General features: G+C 43.0%; 4 protein-coding genes across 5 annotated transcripts; 3 read left to right on the plus strand and 1 right to left on the minus strand.

Moving 5' to 3' along the window:
• The first annotated feature begins 1,572 nt into the window (after nt 1–1,572).
• Nucleotides 1,573–7,014, plus strand: LOC127771305 (uncharacterized). Its single transcript, XM_052297186.1, has 11 exons — nt 1,573–1,757; nt 2,348–2,595; nt 2,930–2,963; nt 3,143–3,279; nt 3,580–3,646; nt 3,870–3,969; nt 4,611–4,774; nt 5,259–5,305; nt 5,413–5,460; nt 5,699–6,212; nt 6,712–7,014. The coding sequence occupies exons 1-11, from the start codon at nt 1,682–1,684 to the stop codon at nt 6,720–6,722; spliced, it is 1,446 nt and encodes a 481-aa protein (XP_052153146.1). The 5' UTR covers nt 1,573–1,681; the 3' UTR covers nt 6,723–7,014.
• A 1,403-nt stretch (nt 7,015–8,417) lies between these two features.
• Nucleotides 8,418–16,190, plus strand: LOC127769664 (uncharacterized). 2 transcript variants are annotated; one of them, XM_052295276.1, is made up of 4 exons: nt 8,418–10,912; nt 11,101–11,174; nt 11,414–11,476; nt 14,701–16,190. In XM_052295276.1, the coding sequence occupies exons 1-2, from the start codon at nt 8,787–8,789 to the stop codon at nt 11,141–11,143; spliced, it is 2,169 nt and encodes a 722-aa protein (XP_052151236.1). In that variant the 5' UTR covers nt 8,418–8,786; the 3' UTR covers nt 11,144–11,174; nt 11,414–11,476; nt 14,701–16,190. The 2 variants fall into 2 exon arrangements, with proteins under 2 accessions (XP_052151236.1, XP_052151235.1); XM_052295275.1 differs by having other exon boundaries at nt 8,420–10,912; nt 11,035–11,174.
• A 2,227-nt stretch (nt 16,191–18,417) lies between these two features.
• On the plus strand, nt 18,418–19,724 carry LOC127769671 (uncharacterized). Its single transcript, XM_052295284.1, has 2 exons — nt 18,418–19,092; nt 19,202–19,724. The coding sequence occupies exons 1-2, from the start codon at nt 18,765–18,767 to the stop codon at nt 19,555–19,557; spliced, it is 684 nt and encodes a 227-aa protein (XP_052151244.1). The 5' UTR covers nt 18,418–18,764; the 3' UTR covers nt 19,558–19,724.
• A 1,105-nt stretch (nt 19,725–20,829) lies between these two features.
• LOC127769665 (auxin response factor 13) lies at nt 20,830–24,509 on the minus strand. The gene is made up of 3 exons (XM_052295277.1): nt 23,443–24,509; nt 22,070–22,662; nt 20,830–21,319 (listed from the first exon to the last, which is right to left on the minus strand). Exons 1-2 carry the CDS (start codon nt 24,421–24,423, stop codon nt 22,072–22,074), a joined length of 1,572 nt encoding a protein of 523 aa, XP_052151237.1. The 5' UTR covers nt 24,424–24,509; the 3' UTR covers nt 20,830–21,319; nt 22,070–22,071.
• Between the last annotated feature and the right edge of the window lie 1,472 nt (nt 24,510–25,981).

Consider the following 25,981-nt stretch of genomic DNA (forward strand, 5'->3'; position numbering starts at 1 on the left):
TTCCTTTAGCCTTTAGCTGAGTGAGGAGTTTGAGTTGAGTTCAGCGCTCCAACACGCCCGTACCGTACGTGCAGCCGTGCAGGTGCAGATGCTGTTGAGTTGAGTGGACTGGAGGAAACCCACTATCGTCTGCTCCCGGTGTCTCAAAATACTTCAAGTTTTATTTTTAAGCTTCCGCCATTTATCTTAGAATAAATTTATTTCTAAGGGTAAATACATTAATTGTAGATAAAGAGAAAATTAATTACATTGGGATTTGATAAATTAGGAGTATTCTAATTCTTTTAGTTTTAGTTTTGTATTGGTATGTGTGAGATGAGTACGTGAAAAATTAATTTATTTTAAGCCAGAGGGAGTTTTAACAATAAAACCAGTTATTTTCTAATTAATATACAAAATTTATCTCAGTTTCCGTTAACATGTTTTTTAAACTGCTAAATGGTACATTTCGTGTGGAAAATACTATATAGAAGTTACTTTTAAAATATCAAATACAATTTTTAACTCTTAATAATTAAAATTAGATTGATCGTGCACTAATGATTTTTCTTGTTTTTATTTTCAGTGGAAACCAACATCAGCTGACTGTGTTCGCTGCTGGCAGTTCCCATCCGGAACAATGGGCGCAGGAAAACGGAGTAGTTCATTAGCGCCCGATTAATTAAGTATTAGCTAATTGTTTTTTAAAATAATGGATCAATATGATTTTTAAGCAACTTTCGTATAAAAACTTGTTATAAAAAACGCACCATTTAATAGTTTGAAAAGCGTGTACGCGGAATATGATCGAGAGGGGTTGGGAACTCTGGGTTCCACTTGTGTGTGACAGTGAGGAGAGTGATTTAAAGAGGAGATTCTGACCCTGTTTAGATGGGACTAAAACTTTTAAATCCCTATCACATCGGATGTTTGGACACTAATTATAAATATTAAACGTAGACTATTAATAAAACCCATTCTATAATACTGGACTAATTTGCGAGACGAATCTATTGAGCCTAATTAATCCATGATTAGCCTATGGGATGCGACAGTAAACATGCGCTAATTACAGATTAATTAGGCTTAAAAAATTTGTCACGCGAATTAGCTCTCATTTATGTAATTAGTTTTATAAGTAGTCTATGTTTAATACTCTAAATTCATCCGATATGAAAGGGACTAAAGTTTAGTCCCCGGATCCAAACACCCCCTCTATGCACCCTATGCACCCTATCAAGGTTTCCTACCATTCCTCACCCCTTCCCTCTGCGCATCTATCTCCTTTTTTTTCATGGACTTGCATCCTCCATTACTAGGCAGTGGAGGCAATGCATCAACCGTCCTCCCACACCGCTGTCAATGGCAAGGATTAATGGTGTCTGCTGCTAGTTCAGTCAGTGGTCGAGGGATTGCGATTGAAACACGATATGGGATTTGAAGTGAACTTTATTTTTAATTAGTAGGAGTAGTCCTTACAGGCCCAATAAACGGTTTAGGCAGTCCCGGACACTAACTAGCCCAGCCCACACACACTAGTCTTTTCTCCCCGTCAAGTCGTCTCTTCAACAACTCTAATCCCATCCCAAATTATTCCAATCTAGTCTAGGCAACAAAAAAAAAAAAAAAGAAAAAAAAAGGTAAACAGGAGGCAGGCAGTCGCGCGTCTCCGGTCGCCGCCGTCGTCTCCGGCCGGGCGGCGATGGGGAACATGACCCGCTCCGACTCCCCCATCTCCCGCCTCATCGTCCTCTCCTTCCTCGATTTCCTCAACTCCGGTCACTACTCCCGTCTCCCGTCTCCCATCCCCTTTTCTCTTCTCACCAAATCACGCTCGATTTTACTGTTTTCCTGCGAGCGAACTTGTACTAGTATAGTATGGGTTGCTTGCTGCTGCGGATCGATCAACCCAATCGGACTACTTCCCTTGCAACCGCCCACCAACATGCTTCGCTTCGGATCATTATGCTTCGACAAGACTCTACTACTACTAGGGTTCCATCCCATCCCATACGCCTGCCCTAAATCCCATTTCCGCTTTATTGGAGTCGCGTGTATAGGTTGCGGATTACTACTTGCCCTTTTTCTTCTATCTCTAGATGGAGCCATTTCGCACATCGATGCGAAGCACCATTGAATTTGCTAATTACTAACTAGTTAGCTACAGTAGTAGTCTATAATATTTTCGATAATCACCATCCAAATCTAAAGCAGCACAATATGCAAGATTTCCCTCCCACAACAAAAAAAAAAAGCACAGTAGAGACAAAATTAATTACCAGCTTAGCTCCCCTTTTTTGGAATCAAAGATGTGCAGTGTTGCAAAGCCATTGGTTCTCCTGACATTGGAATTCTGTTTGCTATGCAGTTGAGTTAGCTCCTGGGGCTGATCCTGAAGCTCTTGAGGTTGCCAGGGAATGTCTGGAATCCATTTTCAGTATCAACTCTTCATCTGTTGTTGAAAGGGTACATCCAGGACTTCTACTTGAACTCTTTAGCTCTATGGAAGCTGCTCAACAAGATAACTCTGCACCCGGCCCGGTATCCAACAAACCTTCTTGCAGTGCGAGCACTTCAACTATCCAAGAAGACCTGACTAAATGTACAACATCAAATGTATGGTCTCCTCTCTCTCTCTCTCTCTCTTAATCACCACACACACACATTGTCACACGCTTAATCACCGCCATCCGTCTTATTCCATGCCAAGCTATATATATATATATATATATATATATATATATATATATATATATATATATATATATATATATAAAGACAAACATATTGACATAACATCATGCATACGTTTGGAATTACATTATGGCTATAATTTTACATCCTAGTAATCTCATACATCAAGTCTTGTTCACCATGTTTTGTTATATCCTTTAACAACCTTAATAAGAAATATTAGCTTCTCATACTGACTTCTGCCTCTCCTTACCAGAGTGAAGGCCAAAATGAAGATACCTTCGACTTAGGTATGACTATAGCATAAACTGTTGGTTGTCTCTATGATCAGATGTCCAGATAATGCTGGAAATATTAAGCTTGTTTTTGTAAATGGTGTTATTTCCTACTGAGTAATAACAAATGTAGGAAAAATCATTCACTTGAAATCAGTGTTTACTCATGCAACTTGATTTTGCTATTTGATCAGATCATTCAGGAGATGAACTGTTTGCAAAATTCTATACCTCGCTTGATGAAATCAATTTCTTTAAAACATCATCTGCTGGAGCTGAAGATCCTGGCCAGCTTTCAAAAGCAACACAATTCTTCGATGATGCATTGCTGGTATAATATGTGATATTTACTTGTCTAACTCGCGCTCTTTTAAAGCACAATAATGGATCATGATTGTATTGTCCCTACACCCTGTTACCAAGGAAAAGTTATCCCAGATGACTCCCTTGTTATCTAGGACTGTCCCCTGTTTCATGGAGATTCTCTTAAATGACTAGGGCAACTTGGGTAGTGGCACTACTTGGACGAAGAGATCGGCGACTGTTGGACTGCATGCTACTTTTTTCTTGTTTCGCTTATAGTCTAGTGTTTTTTTAATTATGATATGAGGTACAATGCACCTCTGTTTAGGGGATGCGGAAGTCAGGAAGGAAAAGGGCAAGCTTAGGAGACCTTGCAGAATTCTTCAAGTCAAAAGGTATTTACCCACAACCCTTTGTCTTTTCACTTGTGCATTTTCTTTAGCATAGCATAATTTGTTCATTGGGTAGTGAACCACTTTACACCTTCCTGCTTTTTTTTAACTTTAACTAAAAATTCTTACTATAAAAATCTTCATTTTTTTTCATTTATCAATGTAAAAAGAGCTAATTATTTTGCAGTTCAAGCCTTCTGTAGCTAACTGCATGTCTGTTTATCAGGTAATGAATTCATGAGGTCAAAACAACATCTTAAAGCTGTAGAACTGTACACCTGTGCTATTGCGTTGAGCCGAAATAATGCTATTTACTATTGTAACAGGTATGCACAAATTAATGACATTTATGATGACCTTTTTGGTGAATATGTAGGATGCACTGTGCAGTTGTTGTCTCTTTCAGCATAACTGAGTAACTCTTAGGGATAAGGGTCAGAATTAATGGAACTAAACAAAACTTGGGTTATTTCAACCGTTTTCCTGAGTAGTTCTATGTAACATGGGATCTTGAGATGGCTTAGTGGCTAATAGTGAATCCAGTCTAGAATGCCAGAACCAGTAAGTACAGATATAAAATACTATGTTACCTCAAAATCCTCACATTGCTATTTCTAGTGCTGCTATAAGCTATGATGTGGTTAGTAATCTCAAGATCTGTTATTATTCTTCCCACCGGTACAAACATCTTAAAACAGTGGAAGCCAGCTGCAGCTGGTTACAAATCGTACGTGCCATGGCCCATGGGCCCTTTTTTTTGGGGGAAAGTTGATATATAATTGTCAAGTTCTTACTCTTGTTAACCTAACGTTAACCTAACGTCTTTTACTCTTGTTATGGTAGCGGTGTTAACAATCCTTACTGCCTTACAACTATGCACTTGTTTCTCACAAGAGCATTTATCTGCTTCATACATTGCTTTGATCCAATGTAACATGAAAAATTGAAAAGTACATGTTACTTCCAGGGCTGCTGCATATACCCTTCTTAATATGTTCAATGAAGCTGTTGAGGATTGCCTGAAGTCAATTGAAATTGACCCTAACTACAGTAAAGCATACAGCCGACTTGGATCTGCTTATTTTGCTTTGGGAAAATACCACGATGCTTTGTACAAGGGATATTTGAAAGGTAGGCAATCCATAAGTCTCAGTTAGTTTTGCTGAACCTGTGATACATTCTGCTATACACTGTTTTTACATCTGTTACATTTTTTTTTCTGGGAAAGCTGCTGCTTATTTGAATTGTGGTCTGAAAAGTTGATTTTTTTACATACAACCTTACATATCTACCCTTCAGTTTCTTCTGGTGTATCCTTTTAAGAGATCTTTATGTAATTAATTGCCTTTGTGGTCAAGGTCGCTAGTGCAGCGCAATCCATGCCACATGCTTTCAGCACTGTGTAGACTCTGATTCACATCAAACACATACTTTCAACCTTCATTGCTTCTAATGTCTACTGATTATTATATTCCTCATTTTTCTAGATCAAATTAACTTGTTCTGGATGCCAACTTGTTCTGGTTGCCATTCTGGCATGAATCTACATTTTGCATTTAGTATATCCAGTAAAGTAACGTGTGGGTGCATAATGAACTTGTTTTTCTTCTTGCAGCCTCCGAGCTTGATCCTAGTAATGAAAATGTCCGGCAGAATATCGAGGTATTGTTTTTATGCTCTTATTTTCATTAACTGGATAAAGCTTGTTTCATGCTACTCTCGCTAATGGCTGATGGAATTTTTATCCCTGCTCTATGCCTGAACTTTAGGTTACCAAAAAGAAGCTGGCTGAACAGCGAGGTCCACCAGAAGAACAGGTACTGTAACTGGAAACCACGTGTGCTTTTTACTGGACTTTGAGATATGTCCTACCTCTGGCAAACATACAGTCCATTGTTTTCTTTTTAGAAACTAATTTGTGCATTTAAAACTCCTAATTGGAACTTCGGTTATAGGTATAGAATGCTGATATTGTTTGATTACATGAAATTCATTCTTTTGGGGGATTTCTTTGTCCTTTCAAAATTACCAACTGATCAGTTTTGTTGTGTATAGAATACATATGCACCCCAAAGTCAAGCATCACATGGACAGTTTCCTGGTCAATCAAGCAGTGGTGTTCCATTCACGTTTTTTCCTCCTGGAAATTCTCCAACTCCTGAGTTCTTCGCCAATATCATCAACCGTGTGTCTGATATCAGTCAACAATCATCTGAGCATTCCATAAATATAAATTTGAATGACATTTTTAATCATGCAAATGTCAATGGGAACAGTCAAGGAACACCTCAGACAGAGACTTCAAGTAACCATACCCCACCTCCTTCTTTTCCAACCAATACTGCAGTCCCTCCTCCTTTTTCGTTCACGGGCTCTACTGAAGGAAATCGCCCACAACAAACTTCAAGTGGACATGAAGGGGAGCATGGCCAACCAGGCATGCACAGGGATGCTGGCATCCAAATAAACTTGGCAGGACCAGAGCAGGCTGCGGACGCTATGAGAGCTGTGATGGAGATGCTCGCGCCCCATATGAGCCAACGTGAAGGTGCACCTGGGTCTGCTAGAGGTTTGTTGATAAATCACTTTACTTATAAGTTATAAGCTGTTTCTCTATAGTGAACTTCTCATTTTGACTTAAGAGTATAACATAACAAAGGACAATCTCATCATTTTTTGTCTCTTTTATTTTGAAATGAAAGGTTATTATTATTATGCAGTGTTTGTCTCATTCTGAAAATCATTTGAGAAACAATGGTTGTTTCTCTTTAAAATGTCCAAAATAGGTGTGAAAATGGTAAAAGTTTGTAGTACATGGGGGTGTATTTTCCCGGTTTTCCTTGACAAAGTATGCTTCCCTCTTTTATTACCAACGGTAAGTGTTTCCAAAGAAATTAGCTGTGATTCCAATATAGTAAGAGATTGTTAGGAAAGTATAAGACATATCCACAGTACCCCTTTTATTTCCTCTGTTTTATTTGTTTGATTCGAGAGCCATTGCCATGTTTTGGTCGATCAATTGAACGAGTTAAATATCAATCATTATATGCTGTATGTCTTTTGTGCAGGACCAGGCTAGACCTGAGGAACAAGACGAGTGTAACAGTTCAATTCTTGACTTTGGTAACAGTTTAGTAGGAGTACGGGGATATTCTCATGTTCTTTTTGGTACTTTTGTTTGCCAACCAACCATGGGAGCTCATATCGGGATTGGGCACGTTATATCTGTTTATTGGCATCTTAATTTCTTGCTGTATCTTCTATGCTTGCATTCTCTCTGCATATAAGCATTGATGTAGTATCATGAATTCATGATAAGCCTATGTTGGTCATGTTTGGTGAAGTATATTATGCTAAAATTTTGGAGGGAATTGAGTACTTGTGTCTAATCTTTTGATGATGTATGAGGCTTTACCCTTTGGCTTATTATTACAGTTATAGTTAGAAAAAGTAGTAGCCATTGAAGCTATTGCATTGAAGTCTAGACAATCATCCCATAAATGTTGCTAGTGGCAGTTAGCAACTTATGTTTTTGGAATGTGCACATCTACCTTGGAGAACATTTTAGGTACACAAGCTGAGGCCAGCAGAAGAAAGGGTGTACAGTACAGAGTGATTCACTTTCAGAGTTTCTAAAACTAGGAATCCTTTGCTGTACAGCAACTCATGTTTCCAAAGTGAACCCTTTGCTGTACTACATCACATCATTATTGCCTTCATCTTTTCCATTCAAGGAGGAATAAAATGGCTGGCTGGCAAGTCTCAGCTTCAATCTAGGACTTGCGTTCGGAGTGCCTATTCAGATTCGAACTTGTGTGATTGATGTCCATCTTTTCCCTTTTTTGGAGGTTGAGACCTTTTTGTTGTTGAGTTGTGAGTTGACGAAAGCCCCCAGGAGGTGTCAACAAAGATTGGGTCAATTGGGCATGATTCGGTTCACTTTTATGTGTGTTTGGGCCTTGTAAAGATTGCAGCCCAGCAGCAAAGCAGGTTCTTGACAAGATGTAAATTAGTATATGTAGCGTGAATTTGTGCTGTTATATGATGCGATGGCATCATTCTATCATGCCCATCGTGTGTTGTTATACTCAATCAGCGACTACACATAGGAGTACGTACATACAGATACAGGTGAGGAGTGAGAGGCTGGGGGAGCAAAGGCATTCAGAAGAGTAGTAGCGTTGTTAAGATGACGAGAATTGTAACAAAACCATGCAAACATTGAAACCTTGGAGTGCAGTCTTGAGTCTTGAGCACAGAAGAACATCTGCAATCGAACTATAAAGAAACATTCGAGATTTGCAGTCTCTATCAGTCACAAATTGGGGTGTCTAGTACAGGTTAACCTAACCTAAACCTTTCTTGGTCCTGGTCCACATCACGATTGTTAAAGAAAGGGCAGTATTATTAGTAGTTGTATAGTAGTAATACATACGGAGGAACAGTAGTAGTGTAGTATATTATAGTGATAATAAAAGAAGCAAAGCAGGAGACGCAGCATAGTTAATCCCAGTCATAAGTCATTAGCACTGAGTGGGCAGATCTACTCAACTGCCTAGGGAGTGGTAAAACCGTAAAAAAAAAACGGCAGAGGGATTCAGAATAGCATAGCAGTTACTATGACAGTAGTAATTCAGATTAGCAGGAGTAACAATTGGATTAGCAAGGACTCCTCCAGTCCAGACTCCAGAGAGAGGAGAAGAAATCGGGGAGAGAGATTAATTAGGGAAGCACTCCACTCCCTCCAGTGGACTACTGGAGTTGAGCGGTGCGGTGCGGTGCTGTGCTTTATCTAGGGAGCCGGAGGGAGCTCTCTCTCTCTCTCTCTCTCTCTACTTACACACACAAACACACAGAGAGAGACCAAAAGCAAACCCTCGCCACGCCTCGCCTCTCTCAACCATCGTCTTCCACCGCCGCCGCCGCCACCGAACGAACGCGCCGACCGACCGCGCGAAGATCTGGGCAGCTGGGACGAGACATACGGAGTATAACGGAGGAACTGAAGAAGGAGACAAACGCCGGATTTAACTCCACGGAACGGGAACACATTGCTGCTGCTACCATTCAAGCTTGGACTCCGGTCTCCTCCTCCTCCTCCTCCTAGGGTAGGGTGGTAGGGTGGTAAGGGAGAAAATTGCAGATGCAGATGCAGATGCAGTCGAGGTCTCGCATTCGCGGCCGCGACCCGCCCCCGGCCTCCTCGGGAGGACGATATCGCCGACGATCGCCCTCCCCGCGCCGCCACCACCGCGCTCCCCCCTCCAACCCCAACCCGCACAGAGACAGACGCACCCCCGACCGCCCCCGCCGCCACCACCACGAGGACAGCCTCCCTCTCCATGTCCATCTCCCACCCCCACCCGACGCCCTCCTCACCGCCGCCGCTGACCGCCGCTCCCGTGCTGACGTCCTTCTCGAGGCCGGCCGCCTCGCCGCCCGCTACCTCGTCGCGCAGGGCGTCATCCCCGAGCACCGTCTCCGCGCCAGGGAGGACCCCCTCCCTGCCGCCAGGAACCATGACGTCGACGACCCCAGGTCCCGCCGGAATGCCGACTTCCCCCGCGACAGAGGGGACGATGACAGGCTATCCCGTAGATCCGGCTGGGACAGGAGGAGCAACAGCTTTGACAGCAGGCGCAAGTACAATGATGCCGCCTCAGCCGATCGGAGTGCCCGCCGGAGCCACGACTACGACGACCAAAGGAGACCAACCATGTCACGCTCCTATTCACAAAACGACCGCCGTGTCTCCAGTGATAGCAGGCTGGATCGAAGACGGAGGAGCAGGAGCAGAAGCAGGAGCAGAAGCAGAAGCAGGAGCAGGAGCAGAACCAGGACAAGGAGCTATAACTATGGCAGCCGGAGGGATTCAGATTGGCGAGCATCCGGCGCCGATTTGGATCATTCCAAGGTGCCAGAGCCTGGCATTGTCCGTGACGGTGATGCTGATGTGGGATATGGTGATGCTGATGATGTGCCAAGAGATCTCAAGGCACCTCCCCGTTCAGTGGTTGTTATGGAGACAAAAGAGAGTGCCAGCCAAGCTGCAGCCAATGAAGACACAGCAGAGGTGGAGTCAGAGATCATAGAGGTCGATCAAGCTCAAGATATATATGGGGATGACGATGACGATGGTGACGATGCTGTTGCTGCCTTCAATTATCCAAGCGTTGCTGAAATAAATGTTACCCAACACAAGCTGTCCAATTCCAACGAGGATGTTGTTCATCCATCACAGTCTGATGAGGAACCACTGCATAGGCAGTCCCAGTTCAGCGATGCTGAGGAGGGCATGGAGGGTCCGATCTCTCCCAGGGATTCATGCTTGGTAGAACCAGTGGCCGAGGAAGTCAGAGATGGAATGGAGGCTCCGCAGAGTGAAGTTGAAACTGATAACGCAGACCTTAGCAAAGATGAACAAGACCTGCCAGCTTGGTATGGGATTTTTGACCTCAATGTTGTGGAATCTCAAGAAAACTGTGAAATGGTTGAGATTTCCAATGATTCGCCTTTAGATAATGGTCGTGACTCTGTTCCTGATCAAGTTGGTCAGATGAGCCAAGGAGCAAACTGCGTCACTTCAGGAACTCAAGGTCAAGATGAACATGCATTTGACAACCACCAGTCGGAGGATGAACAAGTGCCTCTAAATCAAAGAAATGGTACGGATGATTTTAACAATGAACAAGGGGTTGGAAATCAGACAGGTGATGAACATGGACAGGATAATCACCAGTTGGAGGATGACCAGATGCATATAAATCATGTCATGGATGTGCATACTTTAGATAACGGCCTTATGAACGGTGAGGAAATGCTTCTAAAGCGGTGTGCAGATGAGCACACGGATCATGGACACCAGGTGGAAACTGAAGAAATGCTTCTGAATCAGGGGCAGAGTACCTCTGTACAAGTGTTGGAAAATTATAATATGAATGGAGAACAGGTGCAGCTCAATCATGATGCTGATGAACATTCAGGCGATGATCGCCCAATAAAGAATGAGCAAATGCTTTTGAATCATGTTATGGGTGTGCATGATTTGGATAATTATGACCAGAACAGTGAACAAATGCTTCTAAACAATGGCGCTGGTAAACAGGCTGCAGATAGTGCTCAGTTACAGGAAGACCAGATGCTTCTAGACCAGGCTGCAGATGGACAAGCTACGCTTCACGGTCAGAGCATTGGCCAAATGATTCCTGTAATCAATCTGGAAGATGATTATGAAGAGCAGTCTGATACCATAGAGTTTTCAGAATCCAAGTAAGCTTTTTTAGATTCTTTTTGTCACAACCTCAAGGGGGTGAGGAAAATCCTTTGCACTTGAACATGTTCGCTATACAGAAGTGACACCTTACATAAACTTACTGAAAATGTTCTACCAGAACATATCTGTTCTCAAGGGCAACAAACTTTGAGTATTCCTGACCATCCTCAGACTAACGTCCCAGCTGCTGCTGCTGCTTCATCAGTTACCCTGAACCATGGAAATAGGTGGACTAGAAGGGGCGCTACTGTTGCACAGGTGAGATGGCTGTTTAGCCGGTACTCATTGAGTCATTGTTAATTCTGTCGATTATTTTTCTTGCTGATGGTAAAACGAATTAGGGGTTCACTTGACATGAGAGAGAGGGGGGGGGGGGGGGGGCATAATATTTTTGTTCTTGCTGATATTGCATTTTCTGTTGCATACATAAATATGCATCTCTCTTTATGATTTCCCTTGCCACTTAAGATATTATAATGACACTTTCCACATTTCAGGAAATCCCAGCGATGATGAGTTGATGGCATGTTGTATGTTGCTTTTTGATGAAATACTGTTAGGTATGCTCTCCTTCTTCCATAAACATGTTGTTTTCATCTCATAACTAGCCTATTGACTTCCGCGTTCATGCAACTATAACCTCCCTTTTAAAAGTGTTTATATGTTTGTTTATAGTAATTAGTTTAAAATGGTAATAACAACTAACAGTGTAAATAAGTGTTTGTGGAACATACTTTGGCAGGAAGTTAGATATAACATTAACAGATTTATCTTGACTTGTAAGTAAAAATATTATCACAACAACAAATAATTTACCATAGATTTTTTTACCAAAATTTACCATACATTACTGCTGCGACTATTACCTCCCTCTTTAATGATTTTCTAAATCTGTAATATGTAGTAATGTTGTAAATAGGTTTGTAATCTAAAATGCACATCCCATCTTTCGGCTACAAAATGGTGAGTGCAACAGCTAGGGTTAGAGTTTCCATTCATCTTCTCTCTGCCGTTTATTATTTGTTGCCATCTTCGCCACTGCATGAGTCGCCATCTTCCTGGTGTTTCCACCACCTCTGCATGACCCCCTTATTCTTCCCTTATTTTCCATTAGCACACCCGCTTTACAGCCTATGCACATAATTTTGCAGGCTCTCAAGGAATTTGTTTAATCTTATGTAAAATTTATGCAAGAATTAAGAAAATTATACCTTTTGAAATGACAAGTTTGAACTTTTAATTTTTAATTAAACCTATAGCAAAGCATATCACTATGAAACCATCCTCATTTTATTTTTGTTGGCAAGTCTTAGAGAGATTGCTCTTCATATATAGATAGGGATGGCAACGGGGCTGCCCCTGTCGGGTTGTGGTACCCCGTCCCGACCCCCGGACATACTGAAATCTCCCGCTCCCTGTCCCCGTCCCCGGCGTCGGGTGATGTATTGCTACCATCTCCATTCTGCACCGGGGTTTCAGGGGCCCACGGGGCAACACACCTGGAAAAACGCAAAGGCCACTGCTCAACAAATTGAAACAGGAAGGAACAGAGGGTAGAGAAAAAATGAATCAATTGGAAGGACAGATTTAGGAAGAATGGCACACATACATATGGACGTATCAATAGGAAGTAATCGATTCATTCGCACAAATAATCATCACAAGAAAAAAATAAATCAAGAAATACAAAAGAAGAAATTTTTTAAAAAAACAAGTAGCATGTTCGCAACTCGCACTGCAAGATAGTGCAAGCTTGGCCGCTGATTCTGCATCTTGCCGTTTCATCTTGCCTGTGTCGCCAGCTGGAAAGACTTCATCAATGGCAGAGCATGAAAGACTAGAAGGAGATGAAGACACCACGCAGCGGCGGTGGCGGCTGCTGCACGCCGGCATGGTAGTGGTGACGGCGACCCGCGTGTGCTGCTTTTGGCTGTGGCGACGGCTGCTCGGCCAGGAGGCGCGACGGCTGAGCATGGCCGCGGTCTTACGGAGCCTGGCGGCCTCCCGCTGCTGATTGGATCTGAGAGAGGGTTTCATTGCTTTATATATACAGTCCACCAAATTGGGCCTTGAGCCTTTATTTTTCTATTGTGGGCTGCGAGTGTAGAGGGATGTGCACCCCCATGGGGATTCAGGGCCGGGGGCCTGTGGAACATCCCCGCCCCCGGCCTACCCGACGGGTGAAAATTTTGGCCGATAACATCCCGTTTACACCCCTAATGGAGTTTTTCCCCGTCGGATATCGGGGTTCAGGTCCCCATTGCCATCCCTATATATAGAATTTATTATGTCCTTATTCTAAGAAAACTATAGAATTTATTATACCCATAACATAGTAAAATTATAACAAAAGAGTTTAGTTAGTTTAGTATGTCTATGTCATAGCAAATCCATGCTCATGCCGTAATTTCTAGTTAGAATTTAGCATGCACAATGGTTTAAAATCAAAACTTGCAAGATCCTTGACTTAAAAATATGAGTACGATGTAGGGGTATTTTCACAAATATTTGTACTATTTAGTGGAGTGCATGATAAGAGATATTAATAGGGGCTAAAATGAAAAGGTACCAAGAGTCACAGGCGGTGGATGGCTATCGTTTTTATTCTCAAGGGCTCTAGTTGCTTCTTTACACCACTGTTTTTTCTCTCTATATATTTTTTACCATCCATCTGATCCGATGGTTACAATGCTCTCTCGGTCTCTCCCTACTTTGTTGTTTTCTGAATCAGACAGCCACATTTTTGTTGCTTACGTGGCTCATCCTACGTTTTGGGTTCCACCTTTCACCTATTTAGATATGTTTCCTTGATTTCTTGGAACTTCAACATATGAGTATATGACTTCATAGATCTACTTGAACTTCTTTTGTATCATGGGTGTTTGATCTGAGATACTTGGGTATAGATTCCCCACACTGTTTTCTTCCTACAGCTTAGACATTCGTGCTATGTGTTATATTTTGATGACTAAAACACCAACACTGATGTTTTAGGCACTTGCACTAATAACAAACATATCAGACATTACTTCATCACATTGAGTTTGAAATGAATTGAAAATAGATAATGATGGATGTATCCAGCCTCCTGGCCATCTGATGTGATAGTGGAATGCTGAAGAAACATGCATGAAATTGCAATCAGTTTTACTATAGCACCTGCTTTAGCGAGAAGCCTGGAAGGCCTGGAATTTGTTCAATTTTCAGTCAGCGTGTCTCTGCATGGCCACACAAATACATGATATACAGGCCCAGGATGGTCATTAAAAATGCTGACAATGTTTGTCATTAGTTGTAATTGGTCTGGTTTGCAGTTGCACTAATTCCTGTTGACTATGACTGATGTGCTCTGGTGATGAATACTATGTTTTTGTATTAATCATCTCCCCAGTTCCATATAGAAATGAAAGATGTTGACTAGACATGCTTACTACCTTTTCTTCTTTGTCTGTACCTTTTTATACTACTTGCATGCTTGTAGATGATTTACACACCACAACGGTTGAGTTCTCTAGTTCATTGATCTAGATTTTTTGCATACACAGTGAGTAGTTCATTAATCATCAGTCATGCTTTTCTGTGTACTCCACTTTTTGTAATGTAATGCAACATACTTTCTCAGTACCCTGCTTCATTGACTGAACCTAATTTTGGACTGAAATGGTGAAGAAACATGATAATTTTTAGTTGTACTTTGCAATAATTGTTAAGAGTCCTTCAGCTGTTCTTTTTGCTATATGTTACCCATAATTACCAGTTCACTAACTCCCTTTTTATTTCCCAGAGGTAATCATCTTGTATTGTGGGACTGCCATCCTCTGAGCTTGGGAAATCTTTGTGAACCATGATGTTCGTGTTCTCAGCTCCTACGCTTGAGCTTACTGATATCCTGAACCATGGGAAGCTGGCATGCTGAAGTTGGTTGATCGGTCATTGCTTGTTTGTATGTTGTGGTGTAGTAAGTAGTAACAAATTTTGATCCCCAGAGGTCACAAATTCCATGCTGGTCTAGCGATGTGTTAGTAGCTGGGTAGCTCTAATTTTACTGCGAACAATATGAATCATGTTCGTCTAACAAAATTCTCTGCTGCCTTTGTGCTCCTGCTTTTGCTTTGTGAAGCGCAAAAGGACAGGTGAAGCTCTGTGTCACCGTGCAGCTCATCAGGCAGAGATGGCTCATGGCTGGCTGCACGGAATCTAGCAACAGTCACTTGATTCCGCGCCGCCGACCTAACAAGAGAGATGGAGCTGTTGATTGCAACAGCGTCTAAATTCAGAGTGCACACAATGCGGTGCTTTGGTACAACGCAATTGGATATTTGGATGGATGCTATTTGGATGGTAATGACAAATGCACATCAACGGCATATTCTCCTGCTGCACTGCATACATCATTCAAGGATCTCTGAAAGGAAACATGAACATAAAACAGCAAGTATGTTTGTAATGTAGTATGTATATACCGTGTCAATTGTTGTTTTGTTGTGTGATACCGCTGGCGCACCGACTGGGTATGAGCATGATGACGATGTGTATGGGGTTGGGGTACAGGGTTTCACAAGGAAGGTTCTGTAGGAGATGATGGACAGATGGTACCAGTAGTATCTTTGACCTGATTATTGTGCCGTGCGTGTGCTGGGTATAGTGGTAGTATATTTGTCGATGGATAGGTGTGTGTTTGTGTGTCGAGATGGTTTGTTTGACCCTACAATTGTCCAAGGAGAAGATCCATCGGCTGTCTTAACAACTCCAAGACAAGCATTGGGCTGGGGTTTGGTCGCATGCCGGTGGCGTTACGGTGGGTGCGTGTGTTCGTGCATTCATGCTCACTGTCCTGTTTGAGTGTTTGATGGAGGTGATAGCTACCTACACATCTCCGCTTGTACAGTCCAGCATCCAACCCAGGGATGGAAAGATGCATGAAGAGATTTCTTTTCTTTTCCGAAACTTATGATCTGGAGCGTGCAGTTTACCTTTTTTTTTTTTTCTAATTTTCATACATACAGGAGGTGCAAAGACGAAAAGTTCTTTCCTTGTTTGGGATAAATAAATAAAGAAAAGAGGGCTGATAGTACGACATTTTTGTTCTACTGTTGTCCGACCGTGTTGCAGCGTGAGTAGCGTTGGTAAGTGCACGCTAGGATTTATCATGGCATGAGCCATCTACTGTGTAAGATGTTTATTATCTCTCTGGTTGTACATTAGAGTTGGATAAAAGTGTCATGCATATATCATTTTTAATAAAGAAAAGGCGAAATTGGACGGTGGCATTTGTTGGGTGTTTGACCATGCATGTGGACATGGCAACAAGACCCCATGGAATTGAAGGACACGCTTGCAGCTGGTACTTGTGTTGTGCTGTGGTATATGTATGCAGGTACAAGTAGAGAGCAGATTTATTAACGGTCAATTTCCTTGTATTTTACCGCTGCATTGTGCTAGAGCAGAGACTGATTGTTTTACCTGGTCAGAATTGATCTGAGGAGAAGGTGGAGAGACTAAATCAGGCAGATTAACTGGAGGGACAGGCGTGCAGGTATGGCACTGTACATATTGGTACAACAAGGAATGGCCCACAGCCCATGTGCATCTCTCTCCCTTTCTCCCTCTCTCACACATTCATATAGATCTCGTTTTTCTTCCTACCAAGTAGCAGAGAAACTTCTCTTTCTTTTTTTTCTTTCTTTCCTTTTTCTTTTCTCTCCAATAAACATGCGTGCATGCACCGATATAAGTAAGCATTCCTAGCTAGATTCAACTCATTCGCCTTTTCCTTCTCTTCCCATCGTCCTTGCTTCATTTGCCGACCACCCTCCATCGATTTAGATTAATTAGGCCTCTCCTTCCCTAATAATTTGGGCCTTTCATTCATTCAGACGTACGTGGGGGCATCTGCCCATTCCTTCCTTCTTTCACTCGCTTAATACTGCTCTACGTAAACACCACTTAAAACGGAAAATGATCGATCGAATTAGATAATTCCCTTTTGTATTGTATTAGTATCTTCTAATAACTACTCCCTCCGTCCCATTATAAGTACAATTATAAGTTTCCGCGTCCAACTTTGATCGTTCGTCTTATTTAAAACTTTTTTATAATTAGTATTTTCGTTGTTATGAGATGATAAAACATGAATAATACTTTACTCGTGACTTATGTTTTTAATTTTTTTAAAAAAATTTTAAATAAGACGGACGGTCAAAGTTGGACGTGGAAAAACCATGGCTGCTGTGACGGAGGTAGTAGCTAAGTGGTCCTTGGTTTTTCTCCATCGAAATTGGACCACGTACCCCAAGCTAACTACTAGTAGTATGTATGATCGACCAGCTCCATCACGTCCGACCCTATAGTTCGATCAATCATTCATCCATCCGATCTATTCATTGTCATAAGTTCAAACAGTAACGAAATGCAGTTGCCCATCCTGTATGCTAATATACTATTAGTGTATATCTGATCCGTTGACAAGCCAGCAGTCCAGCAAACTGCAGATCGATTAAATCATTAATTAATAGTTTTCTTCTGTCCATACACATACACACCCTTTAAACAGCACACAGATGATAATTAAGGTGGCTAGCTTAGCCTGTGTATACTTATATATACTAACCATGTAGTTAGAGGTTGTTTGGTCGATGAACATTTGTGGTTAAGCAAATTTGATTATGCTAACTAAGTTAATGTTTGGTTGGCTACTACAAATATATGTAGCAAGATTCATCTTCTATAATCTAAGACCCACATATCAGTGACTATGAAAAATGTGACATGGCTTTATTTTGTTGGCCATGACTTTGTGTGTCATATAGTAAAAATATGGCTAGGAATTTGCATTGATAACCTTACCTTTGGTAAGCTTGAAAAAAAAGTACGGCAAAAAAAAGCTTACTCACTCACGGCGTACACTAGCTAGCTGGATGGATGGTTTCCTTCACTGCACGCAATATGTAAACCGTACACGTACGTACCTAGGTAGCTAGGTGATCAGTGAGTGCGCCAATTGTTAGTAGAGCAATTACCCCCACATATTGATCGATCATTATTATTGTTGAGATTATATTAATTGATGGTCATTATTGTTGGAGATTATATTGATACGAATATACGATGCTATTGCAACATGATAGTAGTATATATGATGGTCCAATTAAGCTTGAGATCGATAGCGAGCTATGAACGATGAGCAAACATGCATGGATCTCCATGCTTGCAGTGCAAATATACCTGACTGATCACTGCCAGAGATAAATCGATGAGGATGCAGGCAGATCCAATTCAATCCTTCAATGCGAACATATATAGTCAAATACGGAGTAATATATCGATGGATTGAGTGATCGATCATAAAGGCTTCAACCACAAAGCTAGCTAGCTAATTAGGCAGGAGGCAGCCTACCCATGCATGGCCACACACGCGCCGTGTCCTTGCTCCTCCTAACTCAATAACATTACACGCGCCTAGCTACGTGCAATCAGGCCCCTCTCAATAATTAATCCATCTGCCTAGCTAGCTCCTCCAAACAGTACCAATCCCCTCTACTCGCTCGCTCTCTCTCTCTCTCTCTTTTCCTTTTCATAACTGTCTGAAAGTCTGAATATGATGCATGCCTGCATGGTATGTCCTCTCCTCTTGGGCTCTTGAGTGCTACTAGTATCTTTATCCAAGCAAGAACAACACAATTGTGCACAAAGCAAGAAACTCAAGTAGCTACCTCCTCTCCTAATCTATATACGCTCATCAGCTTATGTGCAACTCCAGATACCGACCTAGCAGCTTGCTATCTAGAGTATATATCAACTCAACTCAAGGAGGAGAAGAAGAAGAAGAAGAAGAAGAAGAAGTGAGCCATGAAGGATGGAGTAGCAGGAGGAGGAGGCGAGAGGCCATGCATGTGCTACTTCCACCCACGGGAGGAGGTGGTGGGCGTGTGCTCGCAATGCCTCCGGGAGCGCCTCCTCCTCCTCCTCGCCTCCAAGACCTCGCCTACCGCTGCCCACCTCCTCGCCGACCGACCGCTCCACCGCAAGAACAGCAGCATCTCTCTCCCCAAGGTGTTCGCGCTCGGCTCCTCCTTCCTCCAGCGCCTCGACTCCTCTCGCCACCACCTTCGCCCCGCCCCCCACGACTCCGACGCCAACTCCGACGCCGACACCGCCTCCATCGCTAGCCTCGATGGTACACCTCACCTCGCCTCGCCTTCAATTCTCTGTCGCTCGCAAGCAAGCTAATTGTGTTCTTGTACGTACTCTACTATTGCTGCTGCCAATTTAATTAAAACCAACAGATTCCTTCATCTCCATCAAGTTCGAGGACAACGGCAAGGCTACGTGGGACAGCCAGAAGGCCGCCGCCGGCGAGAAAAAGACAGATACGACGACCACGGCGGTGGTGGAGCACGTGAAGCGGGGCGGCGTAACCCGGTGGCGGAAGCAGGTGGTGGGGCGGCTGCTGCAGCTGGCGCGGTGGAAGAGGTCCGGCAACGGCAAGGCGGCGGCGTGCCACCAGCTGGGGATCGACGGCAAGAAGACGGCGGAGCGGTCGTCGTCCAAGGGGACGACGGTGAGGGGGAGGGGGAGGGGGAGGAGCTGGATCCGGACCCTCACCATCACCAGGCGCCCACCCGCCATGCCTCTCAGCTAGGAGTAGCTTCTTACCTCCCTCACTCTCTTCACGTACTCTTAATCTCGTCGGATTGCTCTGAATATAGTAATACTCTTCATTTGTTTACTGTAACTACATGCATATTACTACCTAGTACTCCGTAGTAGTATATGATATGATATCCACGGAGGATCGGATTGGAGGTACATGTATATGGACTCTAGCAGACAAACAAGGAAAGCAGCTGCATGCAGCATTGTGTTTTCTGTAATGTAATGCAGAGACATCGATCCATCTATCCGTCTCATCCATCTTCTTCTTGTTTTTTTAACTTGCAACTGGGAATGACGAGGTTTCTGCTCATCGATCTTGAACTTTGGCCAAGATGGAAAAAAATGACTTGGAGCTTGTGTGTAAATATCTGAATGTTCATTCATGTACTTGTGTAAAACTGCTTTTAAGGGCCTCCTATTTTTCTGGGGAAAAAATTATCTATCAGAAGAATGTTCATTCATGTACTAGTAAAACCTTTTTTTTTTGTTTGAGGAAATATCTGTTGGAGTCATGGACTGTTACTCTGAATTGCCTAGCCTGGCTCCTACTCTGAAGCTTGTTATAAGGCAGCTGGCAGCAAGGACAGTGTATTGGCAACTATAACGATTACATGATTTCGTTTTGCTAGCTTAGCTTGACCAGTGGTTGAAGTAATACTCCATCCATATGGTCCATAGAGAAGGTTTAGATACAGGGACAGACAGACACACACATGTGCACGCTTGATATGTCCCATAGTACCAAGTCTCAAGCTTTTGCTTGGTATCTACTTTTTCCTACTTCCTCTCGCAGTAGCTCAGAAAATACTACTACTACTAGTACTACCTGTCTACCTACTCAAATACAAGCTGCGGTCCAGGACTTTTAACAAGGAATTAAAGTCACAAGATGTAAAGTTTCATCCTTCCAAGGCAAAAGGAGATTAAAAAGGACCATTTTGACTGCCTTTTGATGAATCATGAATGTAAAGAAAAGATGCATACAGCCTATCTTGGACAAAAAGAAGGGAATTGGGAACACAGAGCTGGAGTACCGTGCATGATGGTAGACTAGTGTAGCTGAAAAATCAATCAATCTGCACTTGATCACCTTGACAGAAACATACTGTTGCTATTGATTGTAGCATCTCTTTCAGCTTTGGTGGCGAGTTGAGGTGGGTGGTGAGTTGCAATGTCTTCATTTCCAACAAGGATAGACTGCTCAATCGTTTGAACACGTCGTCTCTCAATCTCAGGCTGGCTGAAATCCCCTTCTCCTGCAAAAGGGTATATCCTAGTATACCACACCAATATATATTCCTTACCAGCATCATCCACTCCATCGATCAATCACAAGTAAACAATACAAATTGTTACTACTAGTAAAATCATCACCATGTCACTTGGAAGTGCCAAATCCTTATGCCATACCAATTGGAAAAGCTAGCCGCAACAGCAAAGCAGAGTTCAACGGTTCCCCAGGAAATTAAAGATGTTTATCAGATCAATACAGGTAAACAAACAACAAGCAAACAAAGTGCAGGTGTGAAAATTCAAGGAAAATAAAACAGAGCAGTGCTGCTCTATAACAATTCTAACAAAGAAATGAACGTTTCTCCAGATTACTCCAAACTTAACTGGACCATGCGGCATAGTTGCCAGCCTAAACTCCAGATTAAATGCATGCATAAGAACACCACATCCCGTCAAACTGCCGGAGGGTGAAACAGAACAGACCAAAATGTTAGAAACAAATCTGGTCCAGCCATCTGTAGAAAACAGTAAACAAACAGTCAGTAAACAGGTGGCTGATAAAAATATATTACTCCCTCCGTTTTACAATGTAAGTCATTCTAGGATTTTCCACATTCATATTTAAATGTGGGAAATGCTAGAATGACTTACATTGTGAAACGGAGGAAGTACATCGTATCTCTGCAAAAAAACATAGTTACTTCTAAATCGGTTGATGTAGAAAATGACAATCCAGTCAGGAAAAAATGAAGGAGAGCAGGAGACTCTATTGAATATGGCTTTTGTTCATCGACAAATAATCAGCAGCACGAATTGCAGAGAACAAAGGGTAACCAGACAACTATACATATAGTATAATTGAGTATATATGGCATTGAGAACTTGAGAACTAGAGACCGGTTAGTAAGTGCATTTCTGAATTTTTTTTCCATTAATTGCAAGTAAATGCATGAATATCAATAAGAAAGTACTTTTACAACTATACATATAGTATAATTGAGTATATATGGCATTGAGAACTAGAGACCGGTTAGTACGTGCATTTCTGAATTTTTTTTTCCATTAATTGCAAGTAAATGCATGAGTATCAATAAGAAAGTACTTTTACAACTATACATATAGTATAATTGAGTATATATGGCATTGAGAACTAGAGACCGATTAGTAAGTGCATTTCTGAATTTTTTTTCCATTAATTGCAAGTAAATGCATGAATATCAATAAGAAAGTACTAGTACATCTTGGAAACGTTTAATGGGATATACCTTCAAAGCCTAGCACCATCTTGATTGTGGCCATTGGTAAGAGAGTCAGGTAGGCTTGTGTCAGAAGCTTCTTCGGTAGCAGGTTCATCATCTACACCCTCTGGAACCTGATTCACTTGTGCTGAAGCGAAAGCGCCATTGGTGTCTCCTTGCACAGGTGATGTTATTGTGACGCCAAACAGCTGTATGGTCTTCATTCCGTCAGATGCAGAAAGAGGCGTGTTTACGGGGTTGTCGGGCGGTGATCCATTTTGAGGAGTGACAATGTCGGTGTGGGGAACTAAAATCTGAAGATCCCTTGGGAACAGCTGCTGAGTCCTCACCATTGATGGTGTTGATGAAGAGGGTATATCTGCATAGGCATGGCCATTGTTATGCCTGGCTCCCTGAATGTCAGCGGGAGGTTGAGGTTGCGGGTGCATTAGTATCGGTGGCACCAGCAGTGAATCCCCATTGCAAACAGGTGCACTAATATTGTTGTTAGAAATCTTTAGCCCCATGGGAAGAGGAGGGAAATCAACAGGCTGGACCTGCCAAGGATTAACAAATCTGTTTTTCATGGAAGATGACGCGGCGGAGGCATCCCATTCAACCTGCACACAAGCACCGATCGAGCAGTAATGTCAGATCGGCTATATATGCGATGCGCAATGCAATATGTAACTGTAGAGATACAAGCAGAAATTGAAGATGATCAGCTGCGATAGCCACGAACAAGAGCAAAGCAATATCCATTATAAGAAGATAACAATTAAGCTTGCTGAAATGAACACTCATCTACAAAAACATGGTGTAAGGACGGGGACAAAGGTGACGAGGCATAAGCATCACAATCATCAAACATAACTACTGCCCCGTCCTGTAAAAAACAAATCTAGTACCGGATATGACACGTTATAATACTATAAATCTGGATATATCTCTATTCAGATTCAGTGTACTAAAATGTGTTACATATAGTACTAATTTGCTTTTGTTTTTTGGAACGGAAGGAGTACATACATACTTCTTGTGTCTCAAAATGTAAGCATTTTTAGCATAGTGACAAGTTAAAATGTTTTTCTTTGACCATTAATAGCACAAAAATAAAAAAGATCAAACATATAAAATCGATGTTACTAGATTTATCATTAACCAAATTATCATAATATGCAACTCATTTTATTTAAAACATTTTACTTTTATATATATTATTGATCAAAGTAACATCTCGGAGACTGTGTCAAGATTTAAAAGTGTTTATACTATGGGATGGAGGGAGTAACATAGAGAGTGACATTGGGCAATCATGAGACGCATGCAATCCTCGATCGGGGATGGTGATTATATTAATATTAACGAGGGACGGGACGGGACGATGAAGAGGTAGGTACCTCGAGAGTGCGCCAGATTTGTTGGTGGCGGAGGTTGGTGAGGGTGCCATTGAGCCAAGCGAGGCGGCGGGTGTCCTCGGCCTCCATCACCTGGGCGCGCACCTGCATCCCGCACCTCCACGGAGTAGTCAATCCCTTATCCACCTCCACCCGCGGCACCACGAACTCCCCCGCCCCATGCCGCGGGTAGTAGGTCACCCTGAACGCCGCCTGCTCCGCCGCCAGTCGGACCGCCTCCATCACCTCCTGGGGCTGCACCCGCCCCCGCGCGTTGCACGCCGACTCGCCCGAGTACCTGGCCGCGCGTCGCACCCCGACCAACAGCTTCCTCTCGGGGGCCGGGGCCCCGCACCACATGAACACCACCGTGTCCCCGGCCACCAGCTGCTTGGCGTTCACGAACTTGCTCCACCCGGTCGTCAGCAGGTGCCGGCGCGGCGTGCCGCGGTAGATGTGGCGGAATTCCCACGAGTCGCCCTGCAGGTCCCCCATGGTGAGGCTCTGGACGGGCGGGTCATCATCCAGGTTGAGCGCCGGGAAGATGTGATCGGCGCACAACCTTGGCACGGAGAAGCCGCCGCCGTTGTTGGCGTCGCTCTGCGTCAGCTGCTTGGCGTAGTAGCGGAACTCCTGTGATTCTGCTTCTGCTAATTCGGCGGCGGCGGGGGCGGGGGCGGGGGCGTCGTGGCGAAGAGGGAGGAGGGAGATGGTGGCGTAGGGCTCGCCGGTGGTGGTGTCGGCGGAGAGGTCAACGGCGGTGATGGTGCAGAGGAAGAATCGGTGGGCGGAGGGGAGCGGATCCGGGAGAGGGGCGGGACACTGCTCGGCGTGGCCCTCTGGGAAGTAGGAGACCTGGGTGCCGACGACGGGGATGCGGGACAGCGGGGCGGCGCAGGCGAGCCAGACGAGGCGGTCGATCGGTGGCGGTGGCGGCGGCGGCGGAGGAGGAGGCGGAGCGGTGGCGGCTGGCGGGCGCGCCATCGTCGCACGCGGCGCGCGGAAAGAGAGTGGTGGGGGTTTGGTTAGGGTTTAGGGAGGGAGGGAAGGGGACTCGAATCGATCGCTTAATTATGGACACCTTCCTTCTCCGAGAATTTAGTCTCCCCCGTGCCCAAATTAAGGCCAAGGGGAGCGACCTGTCTTTAAATTTGTACACACTTTTCTAATTTCCCCTGTCTGTCTTTAATGAATTATTTTTTTACCGGGCCGGCCAAGAAAGACCAACCAAATTTACTTAAAGAATATACACGGCCAATGGCGCGATTCAGTTGCCAACAACTCGCACGTCTCAATTCTCCCACGTTGCTTTTCTTTTCTTTTCTTTATTCCGAGGAGATAAGCACGACCAAGAATTCTCCTTTGAGATAGGAGGAAAACCTGCAAATTAGTTTCACATAGCCATCTTATTATACGGTTTAAAACAAATTTCACTTCCACACTTTTTAGGACCACTAAATTGTAGTAAGCTGCACTTGTGATTAAGTTAGACAAACAATTCACTCTATGATGTACTCCCGATCTTCTAAAATAAACAAAACTAGTACGTGATGTGACAATATTCTAGTATTGTGAATCTAGATAGAAAGTATGTCACATCCCATACTGATTTTATTTATTTCGGGACAGATAAAGCATAGAACAAGATGCTAAAAAGTGTAACAAGTTATAACTATGGTGATAAGCCTGCCATAAGATTAAGATAGTGTGGCACGTCTAAGGTGAAACATGGCAAATTGAAGTTCTGAACCAAACAACCCTTTAATAGTGTGACCTTTAGAAATAATTTACAATGTAAAATAGCAAAAAAGTTGACAAAAAAAAACAACCTAAATGAGAATGGGCACCACATAGGACAACGAATCTGGACATACATGTCCCAGTTGTTGTCCTAGTTAGTGTCCCATCCTCACCTAGGTTGGCTTTTTTTTTTTACGGAAGGAGTACACAACTAGCATAGATACGTGATACAACATGTCGTTCATGGATGACATCTAGCCCACAATTCATAATTAATTCACCCCTCCGTCCTAAAAAAGATAAATCCTATCTACGAATCTGGATATATGTGTGTCTAGATTCGTAGATAGGAATTTGTTTTTTCTGGGAGGGAGTAGTACCTTTTGCACACATTATTACTGTATTGCAAACCTTGTTGTGGAATGCCAGCTAAACAATTAATTAATCCCATTCCGTATGAAGCCAATACAACATTTGGTGATCATTTTCACCACCACAACACAAAGTTCTCATGTCGAGAAACATTCAATAGTTACTTGCGAATATTTCTACACGAGGACAAAAATATCTCTATGTTCTGTATTCCTAAGACATGCACAATGTTCCTGGGTCGAGAAACGTTGCCTTCGACTCATTTGCTATGAGGCTATTAGGGCATGTACAATGGTGTCTAATAAAGGACTCTCTTCGTTGTCATGCAGATAAATTTGGTGACGTGGAAGAAAGAGAGGGAAGGAAGGAGAAACATCGTTGTTATGCATGACAACGGCTCAGAGTCAACTCTTAGCGTTTATTAACGGAA

Source organism: Oryza glaberrima, chromosome 4, assembly GCF_000147395.1.
Source record: "Oryza glaberrima chromosome 4, OglaRS2, whole genome shotgun sequence".
Taxonomy (NCBI): domain Eukaryota; kingdom Viridiplantae; phylum Streptophyta; class Magnoliopsida; order Poales; family Poaceae; genus Oryza; species Oryza glaberrima.